Source organism: Myxine glutinosa, chromosome 5 (genome assembly GCF_964187855.1).
Source record: "Myxine glutinosa chromosome 5, kmMyxGlut1.1, whole genome shotgun sequence".
Classification (NCBI taxonomy): domain Eukaryota; kingdom Metazoa; phylum Chordata; class Myxini; order Myxiniformes; family Myxinidae; genus Myxine; species Myxine glutinosa.
The window spans coordinates 159,481,013-159,504,506 of NC_136265.1; the positions used below are offsets into that span (position 1 = coordinate 159,481,013).

The 23,494-nt window shown below is 41.8% G+C and overlaps 1 protein-coding gene across 1 annotated transcript in view; it reads left to right on the forward strand.

The window, feature by feature from the left end:
• Nucleotides 1–23,494, forward strand: part of LOC137426869 (voltage-dependent T-type calcium channel subunit alpha-1G) — a 313,379-nt gene that overhangs the window by 158,453 nt on the left and 131,432 nt on the right. The window contains exons 12-17 of the mRNA XM_078778945.1: nucleotides 2,329–2,480; nucleotides 5,647–5,832; nucleotides 5,997–6,111; nucleotides 6,397–6,552; nucleotides 9,375–9,474; nucleotides 11,589–11,713. Of these exons, the coding sequence (XP_078635071.1) occupies nucleotides 2,329–2,480; nucleotides 5,647–5,832; nucleotides 5,997–6,111; nucleotides 6,397–6,552; nucleotides 9,375–9,474; nucleotides 11,589–11,713 (834 nt within the window). The remainder of the gene's footprint in view (nucleotides 1–2,328; nucleotides 2,481–5,646; nucleotides 5,833–5,996; nucleotides 6,112–6,396; nucleotides 6,553–9,374; nucleotides 9,475–11,588; nucleotides 11,714–23,494) is intronic.

The following is a 23,494-nucleotide window of genomic DNA, read 5'->3' on the forward strand; positions in this document are numbered from 1 at the left end:
TATGGGTCTTAGGAGTCTATAGGGTCTCAAGGGGTCTAAAGGTATAGAGGACTCGAAGCAGTCTGAAGGATGTAAATGTCTAAAGGGTTTCAAAGGTCTAAGGGGTATCAGCAGTCTAACTTGTTGAAATGTTTTAAAGGTACGTTCCAATAGTATGTAATTAAAAGACGGAGTCAGGGTGCAACTGATGTTCGCACATTACGTAATTAAGAGACATATTCCTTCAACCTTCAAACAAATTAAGAGACAACCTTCAAACAAGTGGTAAGTTTCTTTGCCGTTTCCCCGGAGTTTCTGCCGCAGTGCGGGATGCTGGACGGAATCGATCCCGCAGGTGACTTCGGACCATCTGCCTGTCCTGCCTTGCAGTGGTGACTCTTGGCCTCCCTGATCGAGGTCTGTCATCTGCAGAGTTGTGGAGGGTGTCTCTGTCCACCAGGGCCGATATCATCTGGTGTGAACAGCCAAGGCAACGTGCCACCTCATGGTAGCTCAGTCCGCCTTGCAGCATGCCCAGGGCATGCTGCCGTTGATCCCTTAACAATCGTGGCATGTTGATTGAAATGCCCATTTTGCACTGGCCTTTTAAAAGCCAATATCAAGACATCACGTGCAGCTCATTAAAATCATCCCGTACCCTTTGGCTAATCACTGACAGTCAAAACGGCTGTTCAACAGCTGTGCTATGAAGTGACCATCGAAGGTTCAAGTGACCATCCGTGACCGTTTTGTCTGACAGTGAGGACACTATTGTCCACAAATAAGTTCAAACATTTACTACACGCAGTGGTATTGTTGATATTTAAAGGTTTCAAAGGTGGTAAGTTTCTTTTGCGTTTCAGTATATATATATATATATATATATATATATATATATATATATATATATATATATATATATATATATATATATATATATATATATATATATTATTTTTTTTCCCGTCGTGGCGAAGCAGAGCATGGACCACTATAGTGGCAACACCCCATTGACATGTCACCATGGAGGGGCCCAATCTCACTAGCTGGGGCTTGACCATAAGTGAAGAACATTCAAAGGCACAGGGTGTGGCCGCATGGGACGGGATAAAGATTGCTGTACAAGGATGGGCCCTGCTCTTCTCTTCGAGCCTTTTTCTTTGGAAGTCTGGGCAACTGTAATTTATTTTTGGTGCAATGTGAATGGCTGTAGGGCTGCCCCATGCCTTCGGTGTTGCCCATGGCGCTTGTTCTGGCGACATGCCCGCCTGTATCCTTTGAAAAACTTCGCCTGCCCCCTCCCTCACTTCCCTGTTGCCCAAACACGAACCACCGACATCCAATTACACCCCTCTCCTTACCTTGCCTGGTGCCTTGCCTGGTTCACAGGCAGGACATGTACGAATGACATTTCCTGTCTAATGCCTTTGTCAACTATAGCACTTTTCACGTCAAACATGAGAACAGGACAACTTCACTCTAACAGGTTCCTGGTTACAGAAAATGTTCGAACCTATAGTTAGAGAAGAAAAAAAAATAGAAGCACCAATGTAAAGTCATTTAATATGGCGTTGTGCTGCCACATGCGACCATTAGGCCTGTATGCGCTGTGGCATAGGTTCCACCAGCGTCTGGAATTCTGCAGGAGAGATGCGGCACATTCTTCCACGAAAAAGTCATTCAACTCACCACTGTTTGATGGATTTGGAAAACGCTGTCTCTGGCATTGTCCCAGATTATCCCATAAATGCTCGATTGGGTTCGGATCTGGTGACTGAGAAAGCCATGACATATGGATAACATCAGTGTCATGCTCATCAAACCATTGGGCGAGCATATGTGTTCTGTGGATGAGGGCATTGGAGGATGGGGGGCTAGGGGGGTTTGGGGGGGGGGGGTGTCTCCTCTTGCAGCCATTGCTGGCCATAATTATAGGCAACCAGGCCTGTGTAGCATTGTTATACATGCCCCTAAGCATGCTGGGACGTTATTTGCTAAATTAACACATGGGCCACACCTGTGTGGAAGTCGTTGCATGATGTCCCTCATTTACCCAGGTGTTTCCTTTTTTTCTATAATGTCAGCTTACTTGATAAAGATTTGATTTTTTAATGCAGTACTAATTGGCAAATAGGCTGCAGAGTAAACATATGGCTTTTTATTATGACACGCGGTATTTAGTGTGATCAATCTATCGACAGAAGTGTGGACTGTGTGTCCCCACTCAGACAATTAGGCTAAAAGAAAGGTGAACTTAGCCCCCAACTTGTATGATAGGTCATTTAATAACCTCCGCTGTTAAGCTGCTTTCTATTTGGCTTTAACTCCTCTTACCCTCTGTTTTCACAGCCCGACGAGCTCACGAGCATCCTTGATATCAGCAATATGGTGTTCACCTGCATCTTCTGCCTGGAGATGTTGATCAAGATTCTTGCATATGGCCTTTGTGGTTATATTCGTAATCCATACAACGTCTTCGATGGCATCATTGTTATCATAAGGTATAATAACTTCATATTGTTTTGTTTTCATACGAGCTGATGGCACTTTCTGTTCATCGGATTTTCCGAAATCATTCATTTCATCATTCTTGATATTTTCTTTTCAAAGGACCAACTTTGGAAGCTTTGATGCATATACACTACATGGCCAAAAGTATGCAGACACCTCTTCTAATTAGTGGATTTGGCTGTTTCAGCCACACCCATTGCTGACAGGTATATATTAATCAAGCACACAGCCATGCAATCTCCATAGACAAACATTGGCAGTAGAATGGGCCATACTGAAGAGCTCTGTGACTTTGAACGTGGCACCGTCACAGGATGCTACCTTTCCAACAAGTCAGTTCATCAAATTTCTGCCCTGCTAGAGCTGCCCCAGTCAACTTTAAATGCTGTTATTGTGAAGTGGAAACGTCTAGAAGCAACAACAGCTCAGCCGCGAAGTGGTAGGCCACACAAGCTCACAGAACGGGACTGCCGAGTGCTGAAGCGCGTAGCGCGTAAAAATCGTCTGGCCTCGGTTTCAACACTCACTACCGAGTTCCAAACTGCCTCTGGAGGCAACATCAGCACACCAACTGTTCGTCGGGAGCCTCTTGAAATGGGCTTCCATGGCCGAGCAGCTGCACACAAGCCTAAGATCACCATGCTCAATGTCAAGCGTCGGCTGGAGTGGTGTAAAGCTCGCCACCATTGGACTCTGGAGCAGTAGAAACACGTTCTCTAGAGTGATGAATCACGCTTCACCATCTGGGAGTCCAACGGATGAATCTGGGTTTGGTGGATGCCAGAAGAACGCTACCTGCCCGAATGCATAGTGCCAACTGTAAAGTTTGGTGGAGGAGGAATAATGGTCTGGGGCTGTTTTTCCTGGTCTGGGCTAGGCCCCTTAGTTCCAGTGAAGGTAAACCTTAACACTACAGCATACAATGACATTCTAGACGATTGTGTGCTTCCAACTTTGTGGCAACAGTTTGGGGAAGGCCCTTTCCTGTTTCAGCATGACAATGCCCCCGTACACAAAGCGAAGTCCATACAGAAATGGTTTGTCAAGATCTGTATGGAAGAACTTGACTAGCCTGCACAAAGTCCTGACCTCAACCCCATCGAACACCTTTGGGATGAATTGGAATGCCGACTGTGAGCCAGGCCTAATCACCCAACATCAGTGCCCAACCTCACTAACTAATGCTCTTGTGGCTGAATGGAAGCAAATCCCCACAACAATGTTCCAACATCTGGTGGAAAGCCTTCCCAGAAGAGTGGAGGCTGTTATAGCAGCAAAGGGGGGACTGACTCCATATTAATGCCCATTTGGAATGACATGTTCGACGAGCACATACGGGTGTGATGTTCGGGTGTCCACATACTTTTAGCCATGTAGCGTGCATTTCGTACACAATTTGATAAGGAAGGGGAGGATAAGGTTTAAACTAAAAAAAGAAGGAAAATGAAGAGGTTAGGGGTCAAAAGGGAGAGTATGGGAGCTGGGGAGAAAGAAGGAGGGGATAAGGTAAAGGGAGTTAAATGAAGGGGTAATAATATACGGGGCATGTCAGTCGGGTTGGGGTTAAAATGCTGCTGTTTTCGCATATGTAATATGTAAATGGTTCCTTGGGGTAATACTTACGATGATAAAATTTGCCACTCGTAATTCAAGCCTCAGCAATTCTCCAACTATATCACCCGTTTCTTGATCCTATCCATCATTTTGCTGTTTGTAATTTATAATTTTCTACTGTTGTGTGATTCATTTTGCTCATTCATCGCATTAGTACCATGAGCATACCACATAGCTGAATTCAGAGTGAATCACTTTGATTTATTAATCATATTGAATTAACTTAAGGGCAAACGATTGTTTCAAAATTCATTCTATTTTTGCTACTAGCCTTCATTAGGCTCCCACCATGAGGCCTTGCCTACCACAACAAGGTGAGACTTCTTGTTTTGCTAAACCATACATGTGAATCAATGACCATCACCCATCATTGGCAAGTGTTTAACTGTTGTTTCCTCACGTGCCCATTATTCCCTATGCCACCAAAGGTGGACAGAGGTTATGGTCTCACCCCTGTCTGTTTACCTGTCTGGCTGTTTGTCTTTCTGTGAACAGGATATCTCAAAAAGTTGTGGACGGATTCGGACGAAATTTGGTATACAGGTTAGGTGTGTGACAAGGGTGAAATTATTTGATTTTGTTGAAGATCCGGATACGAGAATTTTTTTTAAACTTCACCATTGAAAGATGAGGCCAAAAACGATATATAGCATGATATTTGAAAAAGTTTTGGTTGGATTATGACAAAACTTGGTGGATGAGTTGTGTCGGTGACAAGAACAAACCGATTATATTTTGGTTCATGTCCAGATCTGGCCTACGAGTGCGATACAAACGGTAAAAAGCCTGGCGAAGGTATGCGCTCTACCACATGCCATTCTAGTTGGACCTGAAGTGAAGAGGAAGTTTTCACTCTGTAAATTATAGCTGTAACAGTTTGTATTTGATTATTATGGTCTGTAATGCAAGTTTGAAGTGATTGGTGTCATAATATTTAATGAAAGCTCTGTTTCTCTTTGCTTTCGCTGACCCACTTTGATTAAGAGTGCCTGATGAATTTGGTGCCATAAATCATCGCAATTCCTTATGCACTTCATGTTGGAGGCTAATTTGATACAATGAACAAACCTTGGAGCAGACATATAATATATTATACGAGAGTATACGGAAGCTGGACATAACAATAAAAAAGGTTTTTTGACACTTCAGGCAGAAGAAGTGGAAAACATGGAAGATTGGACCTCATTTGAAAAACAGAACTGCAATTGGATAAATGTGGAAATGTTTTGTAGTGAAAGAGAAGAAGACCCTAGGACTCAGTCGATGTTTTGGCATATACTGATGGCTTCCATGGCCTTCTTCATGACTGATTTATGGAAGGACTGACGGGTCTGAACATTGACAGCCCATATCTCATTCTTGTACACTGTTAGGTTATGAGGTTGGTGGTGGAATGATTGGGCAAGGCAAAGAGGATGGATGGCAGGGCATTGGCAGGACGAGACATGGCTACTGCAGATAATTGCTTTTAAAATAGAAAGCCTTATTCCTTCCGCAGCTGTTTTTAGTTTCTTAGGAGAGCTCTTTCCGGTTATTGTGCAGTGTGTGGGAGATCGTGGGCCAGGCAGGCGGAGGATTGTCAGTGCTGCGTACCTTCCGCCTGCTGCGTGTGCTCAAGTTGGTACGCTTCATGCCTGCATTGCGCCGCCAGCTTGTGGTCCTCATGAAAACCATGGATAACATGGCCACATTCTGTATGCTTCTCTTGCTCTTCATATTCATCTTCAGGTGAGGCCTGGTGGCTTGTTTAGGTATAATATTTGATACAGAATCACCAGCAGCAGAATCATTTGAATGCCAAGTCAGGCTGAACGTTTTGGAGTTGGGAGTATGGTGGGGAGATGTTGCTCATGGAGCGCTGCTTAAGGGAAGCATTTATGCCTTGATTGCAGCATTCTTGGGATGCACCTGTTTGGATGCAAGTTTTCATTTGCGGAGCATCATGGAACACAGCCAGATCGGAAGAACTTCGACACCTTGCTTTGGTCTGTAGTCACTGTGTTCCAGGTACTCCAAAGCATTGCTTTGTAACATCTTTCCTCCTGTTTTATTTTAATTTTAATCGAGCAGTCCTGGTGGAGAGGGTTCACATGTATACAGAGATAAGTAAATGCTTATTTAAAACATGAAATGTCAGTGTAGCATTTGCACTTAACTAAGCCAACTCAGAGATTATTTCTTTACTTTCAAAACCTTTCAACAAACTGAATGCCTGTTTCACCTTTGCTTTATACAGATGTAAGTCAGGCCTATAATCCCATTACCCCCTTATCAGTTTCTTCCTTTCCTCAGATCTTGACCCAGGAGGATTGGAACGTCGTTTTGTACAATGGCATGGCCGCTACGTCCCACTGGGCAGCTCTGTACTTTGTTGTCCTGATGACTTTTGGAAATTACATCCTCTTTAACCTCCTCGTTGCTATTCTCGTGGAAGGATTCCAGGCCGAGGTAAAATCCTTAATTTTGTCGCTATTTAATTTTTTTTCATTGCTGTAGTGTATGCATTGCAGTTTGGTATAATCCTGCAGTGACCTGCTAACAGATTTGTGTTTGTGAATTGGATTGTGGGTAATCGAATAAAAATGGTGCGACAAAAACCACTTTCAACCTAATAGGCCACAATGCAGACATTTGACGTGGCCACATGTGAGGCTGTAGCAGTCCATATCAAGATTATTATTGATTTTTCTCTCCTATTTTAAACTATTAACTCATCCTTGTATTGGCTATTCATGCAATAAAGTGTTTGGGTGTATCTCTGGGTAACCTTCAGCAGGGATGGCTGCCCTTTACCTAATTGTCTTGATATTAAACGTAAATGATTGTACTTTGTGGAGATGCATCCTAAAATCTAAATAAATAAATATACTTTTCACAATATCTAATCTTTTGATGTTGTCAAATGTCTTGTTTGTGGATATTTACAATTGATGTACTTTCTGAAGTGTAATCCACAAATATGTGCTTTCATGCATTTGCAAATATGCACATGGGTTTTTAATCTGGGATAGCTCATGTAGTAATGTATTTGCAAATAGAGTGGAAAAGTATGAAAAATGTGCCATTGCCAGTGGATGAATTGCAGAATCTGTGGAAAATCGATGTTCCGTTCCTTGATGCGATTTGTATGTGAGCATGAAATTAAATTAGCCTCAACCCAAGAGATCTACATAAAAAGTAATCAGACAAAATGCAACAACAATGCATCTTGGAAGCTGAATTTTCCCAGACATGTACGAGTGTTCAACCAGTTACTTTGTCGTGGGTTGACATTATAGCTCAAGGGTGACGTACTCAACTGGGTTTGATTCCTGACCTCACTTATAAACCGTCACCCTGGTGCTTCGCAGCCAGGGCTTTGCATCAATGGGTGCGCCGACTGTCAGGCGGGACGTTAAGTCAGCTGCCCTGTCTGCTGGCATTCGCTTGTGGAAGTTTAGGATCCCACAGTGCCTTTCAAAATTATAGTAGGCCATTGTTTACTGATACCCTCAGCAAATTCCAAATTCCTGCCCAAATCTATCGGTACGCTGTCTCAGCAGCGCAGCCACACCTCAGTAATGACGTAACCAGTGGGCTGAATTTGTACTTGAATCCCGGTCCAACATGCATTCATATGAAAAAGACAATTTATTTTGGCGTCGTTATTCGAGTTCAATTTTCCACATTTGGTATTGTGTATTTAACAGTAACAGTATAAATTAATACCGTTTGCATCATTCTCAGTACTGTGAGATTTTATTTGCATATTTACATGTCTTCAGTGCATATCTGCTTTCTATAAAACTGTCACCATTACTTGGACAGAACCATTGCATATAAGTTAACAACAACCCAGGCTTTGTAAAGAGACATTTCTCAAAGGTACTGCAACTTGGAAATCCATGTATTGGGAAGTAATAGTTCCCACAGCCTTTACACATCAAGGATTCGTAGGAACAAGATGGAAACATGTGCGCTCATGCACTATATGCCGTGTTTTTTTGACGTATGACCGACTGACTGGTGATAACCTCATACCCCCATACCTCTTCCTGCCTCAGAAAGGCAAAATGATTGAGAAAATGAAGGTAAATCTGAACTGCATGCGTTGGGCAGAGGGAAGGGTTGAATAGAAGTTTGTTTTGGTGTTTTCATTGCATGCTTTACATCTCATAACTCACTATTATAACAAGGGGACATGGGGTGGAAGGGCAGGCTATTTCTACCCACTTGGTATTTTTCTGGAGTAGACATCTTTGTGTATATTTATGAGGTGTGAGCCCTTGATATTGTCCTTTTGAATGCCATTCCTTTGTTGACTCGTTGCCAGCACAAAAAATGGTGCTTCAGTTGATTTATTAATGCACACATTGGCCAAGAAAAAGATGACATTATTATATAAATTTAATAATACATAATTATTTAATTTTAAAAAGTATTTGCAAAGCAAAATTTCAATGTCTTGTAATTAAATGATCATAATTCACTAATTTCCCATTGAATGAAGGGATCATCGAAGTGCAATAATGATGTCGTAATGTTTTTGGTGCTCTCATTTTGTCAAGCACATTTGTTTTATATTTCTGGGAATTGCCAACATTGGACAATTTTCAATACTGACCAGGCCCCATAAGAGCCAAACATACAACCCATCTGTTTTCTCTCATCCGTGTACGCTATCACAATGCATGGAGCATAATAGGCCTGTTGACTGCCATTGCATCGTTGCTGTGACATTCACATTGCTGTTTCACTCACCTGTAAATGATTGATGTATTTTATAATGTTTTCTTGAAGTCCTCACTAACTGTCCTGTTCGGCAGAAATGTGTATAAAAACAAAAAAACAAGTTTTTATCTCGCCTTTCTTGATGCTGAACTTAGGGTGGTTTATCAATGTTTGTTAAATTAATTATTTATAACTCGTACAATCAACATTTGGATTATGTTGCTAGTCAATTGTGTCTTGAAGGGGACTGTGGTCCAGCAACATTTCATGTGAATATGGTCCTTGTTCAACAACAAACAGGCCCTATTGAAGATGTTACCTTTTATCTTTTGTCATCTTAAGTACTTGAAAATTACTTTCAAAATTGTACCTAATTACCCGCACATTCTCGACCACAATCAGAATTGAAAAGATGACTAAAACCAGAGGACAAAGTGAAAACTATTCTATTAAAAGTGTGAAACAAAAATAATGACATCTGAGCTCAGTAAGTCTTGCATTGCTGAGGTGAAGGTATCATATGAAACTCATTGCTCTACTTGTTTGACCTCCGATTTCAGGGTGAAATTAGCCTGGAGGAAAGCAAGGGAAGTAGTGCCAGCATATCTGAGGATGAGTCTTCCATTCATAAAGAGAAGAAGAAAAATTCCACTGCAATAGGTAAGTTGTAAGTGTGGAGGTTATCAAGAAGGAGATATGGAATTGAGTAAATGAGAAGGGAGGATGCATTCACTCTGCGCCCTTGTTTCAAGTCGCTCAGTATGGACCTTGCTAGCATAAAGCTTACTTTGAGTTCCTTTATACAGCTTGCACTTAATGTCTGCACTTATCCACTGGGGCAGGACGTTTAGCTTGGGTAATGCACTTTATTCAGACCTGGCCTCGGCGTTTTCATCACAGCCAAAACGAATTGCTTCCTAGCAAATGATACTCCACTTTCAAGTTGAGAATGTCTCGATGCTTTTGCTCATGATTTTCATCACGTTGTCCTCACGCAACAGTTACGTTTTCACAAACGAATGTAAAATAGTGCTATTAAAGCTAAACGTACAAATTCCAGCTGAACGTATAATTAGTGTAAAAATACGATAGCTTTTAAAAAGTTTGGTCAAGTTGTCACTCATGGCGATTGAGGAAGCAGTTTAAACTTCTCTGCTGCAGTGTTAGACACAATTATTGTGTTCTACTTGTCATAATTATAATCTATTGTTATCTCCACGCTTTTTGAAAAAAACGGGGTATATTGTAATTGGTGCGTGTCTGTCTGTCCGTCATGCTATCTTCTAAACGGTTGCGCAGAAATTCACCCAACTTTATTTTTAAACATTAAAAAAATTTTTTAACGCACAGGGACATTTTTTAAATTTTTACACATAAAGGGCCATTTTAACAATTTTTTATTTTTAAACATACCGGGGCATTTTTCGCCATTTATTTTTAAACATACAGGGGCCTTTTTAATCATTTTGTTTATTTTTAAACATACAGGGGCATTTTAACCTTTATTTTTAAACATACAGGGACATTTTAAATCACCGTTTATTTTTAAACATACCCCCTTGTGCATTTTTTACCTTTTTTATTTTTAAACATACAGGGAACTTTTATACATTTTTTTTTGAACATACAGGGGCATTTTTAACCATTTTTAATTTTTTAACATATAGGGACATTTTAACCATTTAAATTTTTAAAACATACAGGGACATTTAAAACCATGTTTTTATTTTTAAACGTACAGGGGCATTTTAAACTTTTTTAAATTTTTGAACATACAGGGACATTTTAAACCATTTTTAAACATACAGGGGCATTTTTAACCATATGAAAATTTTAAACATAAAGGGGCATTTTAACCATTTGTTATTTTTAAACATACAGGGACATTTTAAACTTTTTTATTTTTAAACATACAGGGACATTTTTAGCCATTTATTTTTAAACATACAGGGGCATTTTTAATCATTTTGTTTCTTTTTAAACATACAGGGGCATTTTAACCATTTAAAAATTATAAACATACAGGGACATTTTAACCATTTTTAATTTTTAAACATACAGGGATGTTTTAAACCATTTTTTAAATTTTTTTAACATACAGGGGTGTTTTAAACCTTTTTAAAAAAACATACAGGGACATTTTAAACCATTTTTGTTTTAAACATACAGGGACATTTTTAATCATGTTGTTTCTTTTTAAACATACTCCCCCCCCCCCTGTACATTTTAAACCTTTTTATTTTTAAACATACAGGGGACTTTTAACCATTAAAAAAAAACATACAGCAGCATTTTTAACCTTTTTTATTTTTCAACATACAGGTACATTTTTAACCATTTAAAAAAACAGACAGGGGCATTTTAAACATTTAAAAAGAAAATTTGTATATGCAATCAACATTGAGAGATGCACAAAATATGTAATGATGTTTTGGATTTTACTCCCGGTTGATGCCCCAGAGGGTGGTGACTTTGGGTCATGGGTAAAAACGGGAGAAAAATTAACTCAAAATTTGGTATTGGGTCATTTCTGGTGAAACGTTTTGCCATTATTCAAATTTGCTTTAGGTGGGAAGCTTGGGGATTTGTGATAGTGTACCATCGACTTCGTTGTAGTTTCATTTATATCTGACTGCTTAAATATATCGCTTTAATGAAAACAAGAATACACAATGGCTGCATATGTTATGGAGCTCAACCATTTCAACAAACATTTTCACAAATTAGATCCATTTACCCACAGTCTTACAGCATGTTCTTTTCCCCCAAAAAAGTGTTCGGGCAGAATAACAGCAACAGGAGCGCCCCCCAAATGGTCCAGAACCCCGCTGAAACCAAGCAAGGCGGGTATGCAAGGCCCAGTCCTCGTAACCCTGACAGCAGTGACCAGGAATCCTTGGTAAGTGAACTGGATGCAGTTGATTTGCTCATATATAATTGTTATTTTTTGTTCAGTCCTTCAATCTGTTTACCTGATTCTTATGATGGATATTCCTTTTGCAAGTCTTCAGTGAAAATAAAGATTTGTGTAACAAATTCTCTTTGTACCTTTGACTTGCAAAAGGGCTCTCCATCTCAAGACTGAACCCTTGCTCGGGACAAGAATGGCTTTCTATCTCCATTACCCTTCATATTATTGATGAACTACCTGATGCCCCCACATCACTCCCACCAACATCAACCCCAAGTGTCAAATGCAAACAGATGATGATGAGAATAATCCAGTCAATATATGTGTTCAAGTTGGCCTGTTTAATATTCCTAGCTGAGCACTTGGCTGGCATCCCAGTTTCAAATCCCATATACCTCGTTGATTTACCCACTATCTTTTTCGAATATAAAAAAGCCCGTCAATGTCGGATAAAAAATATTACGCGCCTCCCTAAAAAATAGCGTTACAAAATTTTTGAACGGCCCCATTTTGGGGTTAAACAATCCTTGACTATGTGACAAATCAGCTCATCAAGGTTACCATGGTGGAGGTTGTCTGTTATGGATGAGAAGTGTGAAATTAATCCATTAAGAGTGCATTAAATGCACATTTTCCCAATTGGCCCGTTACCGGATTTTGTCGCAGGTTGTGACCACAGTGCGGTCATTCTTGTTATTTCCTTGTGGGTTTTTGATGTCATTTTTGCACAAGCATCTTGAGCCATAGAATACTGTACAAAAAAAATAATGACAGACGACATTAAAAAAAACAAGGACAAAAAGTTTTAATTAAAACAAAAGCCGCGTCGATGTTACACAATGCCTAGATGCAGCTGTGCCTATAACGTCGATGTTATAGGCACAGGACATTCCTATTGATTCGATTACTTGATGTTATTTTTGTGCAAAGTGAAAATATATCTCGGCAATTTCCCGTGTGTGGCGACGAATTTTTAATATATCTCGGCATTTTCCCGTCTGTTATTTCAGGCGGTGTATGACTGACCATGCCGCGATTTAAAAAATATATATCTCGGCAATTTCTCGTGTGTGGCGACACGTGAACGAAGCTATGCTCCTCTTTCCACATTATTGTGACGACATATAAATTAAATATTTCATCGTGACGATTGTCATCAAATGGACGAATTTTTTATATATCTCGGCATTTTCCCGTCTGTTATTTCGGGCGGTGTATGACTGACCATGCCACGATTTAAACAAAATATATATATCTCGGCATTTTCCCGTCTGTTATTTCGGGCGGTGTATGACTGACCATGCCGCGATAAAAAAAAAAAATCTCAATGGACTTGAAGTTACAGGCCTTTGAGAATTCATTTTGTTCTATAAAGGGCAACTTTCATCGGATTTTCTTCACGTTTTTTTTCAACCGAGTCTAAAACTATGTTAGCGACTGTGAAAAATGAAATGATATATCGAATTTGATTTGAAAGAAAACTGTGTGAGAGAGCAAGACACCACGGGCCTACAAAACAGGCCTCAAAGCTATGCCGGTTAATAAAATGGTGGATATTTGTTTATATGAAGCCTCTCCCACAATGGGTGGAGCTATGGTTCCCAGAATGGGTGGAGCTTTGAGGTTTTGTCTTCTCTGCAAGAACAAGAAGAAGAAGAAGAAGAACAACAACAACAGCAGAGGGCACTCTATGAGCAGCGTCTGCGACGCGGCTAAAAATGTTCAGAATGGAAGGTTTTATGGCTGGTGCATTCGTTTGTTCTCTTTCTAATACCATTTCACATGCAGTATATTGTTCCCAAAATGGTAATTTTCAAACGTATAGTTTGCTAAATGGAGTAGTTAACATTACTTTTGTTGTGTTAATTCCATTAAGAGTGAAAGTTTTACATTATTGGGCTAGTGGTGGCACTTTTATATGGCCAACAGGTGGTTTTATTTTTTAGTCCATTATTCATTTAATTCTATACTTTTCCTCACCACCTGCACTCACTGCCGGCCTGTCTCACATGCACCAGCCATTGCTTGAAACAACCCACTGTTTGGTGGGTTTGTTTGAATGAAAATTTAGGATGGAGCATGGGGAGAGCAAATTAAGAGAACACGTCAATACAGCAATCGAGTTGAGATTTCAGTGGGAAGAGAACCATATGACAGTACAATAGAAGCAAAGAAGAAGAGTCGGGAGAATCCTGGTATGAACTCAGTTATTTTAGTCCTGCCTAATGCATATTCTGTCAGATAATTTAGTTATTGTTGGAGACTTTAGATTTGAGACATATAATTAGAGGGGATATGAGTAATGTTCAGCTTCTGGAATTGGATAACCTAACAGTCACAGAGTAAAGCAAAGCACACTCAGTCCTGCATGGGGCTTGAAGAAAGTGGTGTTGGTGTTTCTATGGCAGTGTTTTGGTCTCTCTTCTCGAGTCAGCATTTCTATTATGCCATCTTTCATGCTGCCGACACCCCCAGGGCTCTCCTGCCTGTAGCTATTAAACTGTGCTACCACTGCAGCACTTTGTGTGCCTTGAACGTCCTCAGGGCTCTCCCACCTGAACCCTCTGTACCTATTTGTGTGCTACTGATGCCCTTAGAGGTCTACCTCTGTGCTAATGGCTCATAATTTGCCACAGAAGTTCTGCAAGTTGTTGGCTCATAACGATCATCTCTTCCTCGCCTGGCTTTTCCTTGTCTGCCCTCTTTGTGCCCTCCCGCTGCCAACATATTCACATCAGGCCTGATACCTTTCCTTAGTTTTAATTTATTTTACCTATGAAAATGTAAACTGTCGATAATCAAGGTCGTGGTACTCTTTACTTCCATGATGCAATTACACTCTCAATTTAATCCATTTGGGAGGTTAAGAGAATGGGTATCTGTTTGACCTGATCGGAAATCTGAGCTCACAATTATAAGAGCGAGCTCTGGCCTTTAGGCATTACAAACTGCCACCGATGGGTATGTTGCAAACGGATATAATATTTCTCTCTGAAGTATACTGAGGTCATTCCAAAGGTTCTGTCATCCCACCCACTCCAGTTATGTTGTGCCGTTGACAAACTTTATTTATTTATGTCCCATTATTCATGCAGCGGTCATTATTCGGTGCACTTCATGCATCGGTCAACCAACTTTTTGATCCTGGCACAGATGCTTTCCTTCTGAAGTGCCCATAATGCAGTGGGATGTGTCGGTCTCTTCGGCAGATGCAAAATGTATTCGCCTAAGCTAATTTTTCATTTTACGCCTGGTGTTGGCTTAACGCTTTAGGTAGCCAGCCGGCTTAGATCTTAGCATCTTGAGTTTGAGCTCCTGTCGTGCCGTTAAATAACACCAGGTGGGTAGATTTCAGTCTGTCGTCCTTTCGAGGTCGGCAAAATGAGTACCAGCTTACTGGAAACAGGGGGAGGTGGGGGCGGGGGGGACACTGCATCAGTGGCACAGCCGTATTCCCAGCAATGATGTCACCAGCAGCCACATGCTACATACAAAATAATAGCAAGAATTTTTAATTTTGGGATGTGCCTCGGAAGAATTGTAAAAATTTAATGGCAGGTTTCATGTGCATTTTTCTTCTGCATCAGCATTAATTTAACAACAGTTCGGATGTCTTGTTTCCTGATCCTTTCTGTCATTGCCAGGTCCTTGTTTTTGTATGCAACCATTTCAATTATTGAAACAAAAACACTCATAGTAAATGAAAAACTCAATACTGTATTTAGCAGACTTATCGATAAATGATGACAGTATATATGTAATCTTCGGATCATCTCCACTTTTTACCTCTGCAACCTTAGGTGGGCGGATGTTATGTTTTCACCTGTCTGTCTGTCTGTCTGTCTGTCTGTGATCAGGATATCTCAAAAAGTTGTGGACGAATTTGGCCAAAATTTGGTGGACAGGTTTGGTGTGTGACAAGAACGAAATTATTAGATTTTGGTGAACTAGGGCATGCCCGTACTATATATATATCTAAAATTATATCCCCCCCCCCCTCTATTTACATGAAATGGTTTGGTCCAAAGCGAACGGCTTGCGAGTACGGTGACAATCCCCCCCCTCTATTTACATGAAATGGTTTGGTCCAAAGCGAACGGCTTGCGAGTACGGTGACAATCCCCCCCCTCTATTTACATGAAATGGTTTGGTCCAAAGCGAACGGCTTGCGGAGTTTGGTAAAGAAATCGCCATAGCGTGCACAAACGCGAAGGAAAGCGAAAGAATCGCAAATTAGTTTTAATTAGTTTTAAAACATAGTTGAACGCCAACATAGTTTCCCAACGTGAAATAAATGAATACGCTCTCAAATGTGCCGTCCGAGGCAGAGTCTGTTCGGCACGTTCGGCACACGTGATAGCTCGCTGCTCTCTGATTGGTTGAATCGTTTTTTGGACATAGCTCGGTAACTACTTGTCCGATTAATATGAAACCTTGAAAAGGCACATCCTCGGGTCCCCAGCAATATACCTGGCAAGTTTCAAGTATATCGGACCGGTAGTTGTCGAGAAACAGCGGTCGCATACACACACACACACACAGAGAGATTACTGGAATTATAGATAGATATCCGGATCCGGATACTAGAATATTTTAAGTCGTTCTTCACCATTGAGAGATAAGGCCAAAAACGATATATAGCACGATATCTTAAAAAGTTATGGGCGGATTCGGACGAAACAAGGCAGATCAGTTGGTTAGGTGATAAGAACAAGCCGATTCGATTTTGGTTCATGTCTGGACCCAGATCCAGCCTATCGGTGAAAGACAAAACGTAAATTGTTTTGCCTGGTGGAGGTATGCGCTCTACCGAGTGCTGTTGTAGTTATTTAAGGTTTACAAGCAGGGTGACAGAATCTTTGTGGTGACCCTTATAGCGGCGATAAACACACTGAGCATTTTCAAATGTTTCACACAATTGTGTGAAAAATTTCACAGAATTTCACACAAAATTTTTCCACAATTGCTTAAAGGCAATTAAAATTTAATACAATTCTTTCAGTTGCCTTTATCCAGACATCCCCACCCCTATATCTAAAAGATAAACCATATCAACCTGCTTTGTGAGTTTGTTAGTTCGGTTGGAGACGTGGCATATGCTCGATGGGCAACGGTGTCTTTTCCTGCATCTGCTTTTTCTTTTATTTCCATGTGCTTTGGAGTATTATGGTTTTCCCTTCCTCTCACTATTTGAAAGTACCAACATCGTTATTGGTATGTAATCTACCATATGAAACACAATTTCAGTTTGTGTCTTTGTACAGATGTCTGTTCCCCTTCTAGTCAGGTTCACTATGTTAACAAATATAATTTCTTTCAAAATTTTGGGATTACCAAACCTGTACATTTTTGGAATCTTCAGAGCATGGAGAATCTGAAAATCAATGTTGGCATTTGCACAGACACCTGCATGGCCGCCATTTTGGATTTTGAAAATGGCCGCCATAAAATACACATTTTGCGCGATCTCGGCTTCTAGTCAACCTAGAGACTTAATTAAATATGCTAATCCTATGTTTTCTGGGTCAAGGAATCCAATAAAGGCCTCAAAATAGTGCTCAGGATTATAGAAAAGCAACAAACAAAGGTAATTGAAAACCATTGTCTTTATATTTGTGATATAACTGTATTACATAATACATGATATTGCAAGTCCTTTGAAGTTATAGGTTGTTATAGGAAGTTATAGGTAGTATCAGATTGAACTATAAGTCCTATACACAGGATCTACGAGGTCTATACCGTTCAGGAATATGCTTTTACAGATCTTCATCACTGTCCTGAGTGTCATTTTCGCAAAGGTGTCTACGCAAATGTAAACATTAATTTTTGGATTCCTCATGCCCTGAATATTCCAAAAATGTATAGTTTTGCTAATCTACCAAAATTTTGAACGAAAAAACATAGTGAACCTGACTATTCATAAGAGTAGGTTTTAAAGGCCAATCTTTTAACGTGAATGTGTGTTGTGTTCACTACCGTCTATTTTTTTAGGATAAAACTAACTCGAAAAACATTTTCCATAAGAGTAATTATGTCTCTTCTATAGGAATTGTAGACGGTGGCTTGCAAACCGAGTCTCAAGGGTGGTGCACAGAAGTTAAAAAAACAAAAACAATAAATATAAGGAGCAGGAAGGTGAAATTCGCTGCATGTGATGTGCAATGTGCGCAGAGTAAAACGAGTGCTCATTTACATCCATATGACTCTAATAAATAAAGAAGACATAAGCACACCTGACACTAGGCCGAGGCTTCAGAATTTGTCGCCTTTCATGAGGCTGCACCGTCGAATATACTGTTCTTACGCGTCATTTTTGACGGGATCTTTACGAGTATGAAATATAAAGCTCAACAGCAACAGGATTTAAAAGCTAAGTCACCATGAAGTTGGGGATTAGCTATCTCAACGTTTGTATTTGTCCATGTGTGATCACCCTCGTGGTCCAATCACAGTACCAAGCTTTTTCTCCCTGTTGTTAGTACACGTTGGTGTATTTTACAACTTCCATGAACGAGCAAGTTTGTGATTTTTGCCTCAAAAATAGTCGATTATAAAATCTGATTTTTGATTTGTTTTTTTCTTTTGCTCCCAAGATTATGGGCAGTTTTTATTTTACAGTTAAGGGGAACTTAGTGGGTCACTGCATTTTTCTTAGGTAGCATTTTAATGCCCAATAGAATACTGTATCACCCTGAAAGGATTACCTTCGAGCCACAGGCCCACCGATCTATGGTGAATCACCTTACACTGAAAATCTGAAACAATAATGTTCCCATGTTCTGTGATGGATACTCAGGCTGATTATAGGGACAGGGTGACATGTGCAGGTGTGTGCATTGCCCGGGACGTCTCAACTGTGGATGCAAATGCTACGATGGAGGTCGGAGAGCAGAGAGTAATACAATAAAGCATGAACAGACAAACCACAGAATATGGACTGACATTACATGCAGATCAGATCAGGTGAGGCAGGCCTTTCTTGAAAGTCATTAAAGAACCATTTAGACTTTTGTCCACAAAATGATAGTGTCTATTCTCTTGAGACTACAACACACAACACAACAGGCATTTTAAGGCCATTTTCCCTGCTAGAGTGGGGGTTAGCCTCTCTTGAGACTAAAATGGTTTAAAGAAACTCAATAGAAATCTTTAATGCTGCCCCTTCAACTGAGTTTTAACCCACAGAATCTAAGATGCCAATCCAGTTTCCTCACCACTTTATCCAGGAAAGGATTCACTTGAGTGATCGATTAAATATTTATAAACTTAAAAACAAAAAGTTGCAATATCGTATTGCTTTTTATAAAACGTGTATAATTATTTAATGTAAATAACCAGACTCTGTGGCGCAATGATTACGGTGTCTGCTCTGAGTCTGGGACGTTGGTGGTTCGAATCCTGGCCAAGTTATACCAAATATTTAAACAAAAATGGTATATGCTGCTTCCTTGCTTGATGCTCAGCATTTAAAAGGATGGTGCATGGACAATGATATGTTGGCGACCAGAGCATGGACAATCGTGTGTTGGCAACTACAACTCAGGCTTATCTCCGCTACCGAAAGGGGATGGAGGTTGTCTTCAACCATGTCTGTTTGTCTCTCTGTTTGTGAACAGGATATCTCAAAGTTTTGGATGGATTCGGACGAAATTTGGTGGACAGGTTAGGTGTGTGACAAGGACGAAATGATGAGATTTTGGTGAAGATCCAGATCTGGCTGGATCCGATAATTTTTTTAGTGCTCTTCACCACTTAGAGATAGAGAGAAATCGATGTATATCACGATATCTCAAAAGGTTATGTGCAGATTCGGACAAAACTTGGTGAATATGTTGGGTGTGCGACAAGAACGAATGGATTTGATTTTGGTGAAGATCCGAATCTGGATCCGGATACCAGAAATTTTTTAATGATTCTTCACCATTGAGTGATAGGGACAAAAACGATATATAGCACGATACTTCAGAAAGATGAGGACGGAGTATGACCAGACTAGGTGGATGAGTTGCTTCGGCGACGAGAACAAGCAATTCGATTTTGGTTCAGCTCCGGTGATCCATATCCGGCCTATCAGTGGGATACAAAACATAAACTGTTCAGCCTGGCAGAAGTTTGCACTCTACCAAGTGCCATTCTAGTTTACTTGTGCAAAGGTTATATTGGCTGTTATTTTTCCTGTCCCAACAACAAGTCCCAACAACAACAGCAACATGAGGAGAAAAATGAAAGGACCGTTTTCAGAACAGGTAGGAGATAAGAAACAAGGAGAGAAAGGCAACCATGTTTTCCTGAGCTGCCACGCTCGATTTCATGCATTGCAAATAAATTTTTAAACCAACATACCCAACATACCCAGTGAAGTCGGAATGCGAACTTAGGTTTACTTAGGGTGTTCTGTATGCGAACCTAGGAAAGTTTAGCGACTCGATCACCTCTTCCCTAACCACAATGGATCAACTTCAACCCATTTAGTACAGCGGATAAGCTCTCATATTTTAACAAATTGTGCATTTTTTGAGAAAAGCATGAAATTTCTAGCATAGTTAGTATATACCATAAGGTTTATTTTCAGATGTGGAGGGGTCAGATTTGACCTCTTAGGACCGTGAGAGGTCAAATACAAGATGGCCGCCAGTTCCCCAGGGGTAATGTTCAAACGCACTTAATTTTGGAACCATTCCCCAATGTAATTGGGGAATGTGGGGTGCGAGCTCATCTGTCTGCATTCTTGTAGTCGTGTCCGCCGACGTCCACGCGGCCCTCTCCGTCTGCCTCCGAGCACAACCAGGCCTCGCTCCAAGCGCCACAAGGCCTCGCTCCAAGCGCCACAAGGCCTCGCTCCAAGCGCCACAAGGCCTCGCTCCAAGCACCACAAGGCCTCGCTCCAAGCTCCAAAGTACCGAGCACCGCTCCAAGCACCACAAGGTAGATCTTCACACACGATCGGCCTGCCACGTCCCGGTCAGCTCTCCCGAAACAAACGTGCAAGAAGCAAGCGAACTCCACTCGGGTTATATCTCAACTCAACTCTGTACTGTGCAAGACGATTCGCCGGATGTCCAAAAAGGCTGGCTGCGCAAGCAAGAGTATGAACCGCAAGAGACTATCCAGACCAACTCAAATGGCGCAAGACTCAGCTGCCAGAACCAAGAGACCCGTGCTGTGTAAGACGAAGAAGAGCCAGAGAGAAGAGCGAATGATGTCCAAGCACCAAGAGAGACAATGGCGTTTGGGGCGCTCTTATATAACCTTGCCAGTGACGTCAGCCTTGGCGCGCTACCAACCAGCGACTTCCACCGAACCTTCCAGCTTCGCGCCTCTCGCACTCGTTGCCTGGAGGTTCGCGCCCAGCACGCCAACCAATCACAGGACCGTAGCATGGCGATAGCTCATAGCATGTAGTGTGGTGATAGCACGTGGCACTCAATGTGGTTAGGCCTGTCGGAGGTGTAATTGGCGGCGGCGCCCATCGGCGGTGCCCCGGCCTGGTTTCTTTGCTTGTTCCTTCCGAAGTCACTGTCAGGGAAGGGAATCATTTAATGTTGCACTAAGGAGATCCTAACTAAGTGTCTAAGCGGTTGCGGTGCCAAAAGGGACAAAGGTTTGGCTGACCAGGTGAGACATACAGGGGCTTTATTCTTTAATCCCTAACTCTACTTATCACTCGAACATCCTGGTATGCTCACAGGTATACTCTTAACCCACAAAACGCCTACACATGATCTTCCCATGTTCCCATGTCATGTCAGTCCATATTCTGTGGTTTGTCTGTTCATGCTTTATTGTATTACTCTCTGCTCTCCGACCTCCATCGTAGCATTTGCATCTACAGTTGAGACGTCCCGGGCAATGCACACACCTGCACATGTCACCCTGTCCCTATAATCAGCCTGAGTATCCATCACAGAACATGGGAACATTATCAAGGTAGATTCCTTACCGTGACAGACGAAGCACGTTACCTACACAGATCTATCTGGCTCTACATATCACTACCCCCACCGACATAACAATATATATATATATATATTATCTATCTATAATTCCAGCAATCTCTGTGTGTCTGTCTGTGTGTCTGTGTGTCTGTGTGTCTGTGTGTCTGTGACCGCTGTTTCTCGACAACCACGGGTCCGATATACTTTAAACTTGCCAGGTATATTGCTGGGGACCCGAGGATGTGCCTTTTGTGCCTTTTCAAGGTTTTAAATTAATCGGACAAGTACTTACCGAGCTATGGCGATTTAGCCGTTCGCCGTTCGCTTTGGCGTTGCGAATGGACCAAACCATTGCATGTAAATAGAGGGGGGGGTTCTGTGGTCGTTGCGAATGGACCAAACCATTCATGTAAATAGAGGGGGGGGGGGGGGTTCTGTGGTCGTTACTGCCACGTGGTTTCAAAGTTTTTTTTTGTTGTTGTTGTTTGCACGCATGTTTTTTTGCACCCACGTACGGGCACGCCCTAGGATGTTTACACACACACACCCCTACACAAATTTTTTTTTTTTTTTTTTTTTGGCAAGGAACGGGCACCCACGTACGGGCACGTCCTAGCTTATATATAGTACGGGCATGCCCTAGTAATAATAATAATAATAATAATAATAATAAATATATATATATAGTTACGGTTTTCCGCCACCCTTCCTACCCTTACCAAGGGGAGGTTAAGCCCCTTGTTCTTTCTGGGCCGGTGTAACCGAGACTTGAAACGCCCCTCCCGGGTAAACGCAAGGTAGGGTTTCGGGACAAGTCTCGCTCGTACCTAAATACCTGCGCCGCCACGGAAGCGGGGAATCAAGCCTCGCACGAGCCACATGTAATTTGGGTACACCGAGCGGATTGCGTACCACATGGTCCGTGCAGTTACCGTTAGTATTGGGACCCGATTCGAGCGGTTCTATTCGTACCACGCTTAGTCAATGATGGAAAACACGAGACGGTCGAATAAAGGAAGAACACAATTTAATTATTATTTACACTTATATGTACAATGATTCGGTAGAAGAAGAGACACAGGGCAGTCTTAAATTAACCCCAGACACGGGCCCGATCACACTCACAAAGGGGAAATGCAGGTAGAATGGTGTTCCTTGCTGAACGGTCGTCCAGGAACGGCCCTGCCCGGCGTGGCTCTCCCCGGTCCAGCACGTCCCACGATGAAGGCAAGCAGGCGGTGGAAGGGATCCTTGTAGCGCGTCTCCCGAACAAAGGGCAGATGAGGCAGGAGGGAAATGTACGCGTCTCTCGCCGGCTTGGCGGTTTTCCACAGCGCGTTGAGTTACCAGCGCGCTATCACTCACGTAACCCACTAGAGGCTCGTCCTCAAGCTCAACCGAGCGTCCAATTTGGTATGAGCGCTTATAGCTGGGTTCATGCGCGTCTCCTCTCAGAACTCGTAACTCTCATCAAGCGCCTCTCCCATCACTACTCGGGTGTGGGCTTCGCGCAACGGGTCATATGGACAACCCCCTTAGCCCTCTCGAATGTTCCAACCACACCCTGTGACGCAGCCACTCCCTTCGAGCCCTGATTGGCGGCTCGCGCTTACCGTCAGCTTCTCTGCCGCCCTCATTCGGTCTTGCCTCGATTTGCCAGGCCTGCCTCGTGTTAATTCGCGCCAAAAAGCCAAAGGCGGCATAAGGTGGCGTAAGGCGGCATAAGGCAATAGAGGCGGCATAAGGCAATAGAGGCGGCATAAGGCAATGAAGGACCTACTCTCATTATTCTACTCAACGCAAAACTAACACAGGAAAAGGACTATTCTCA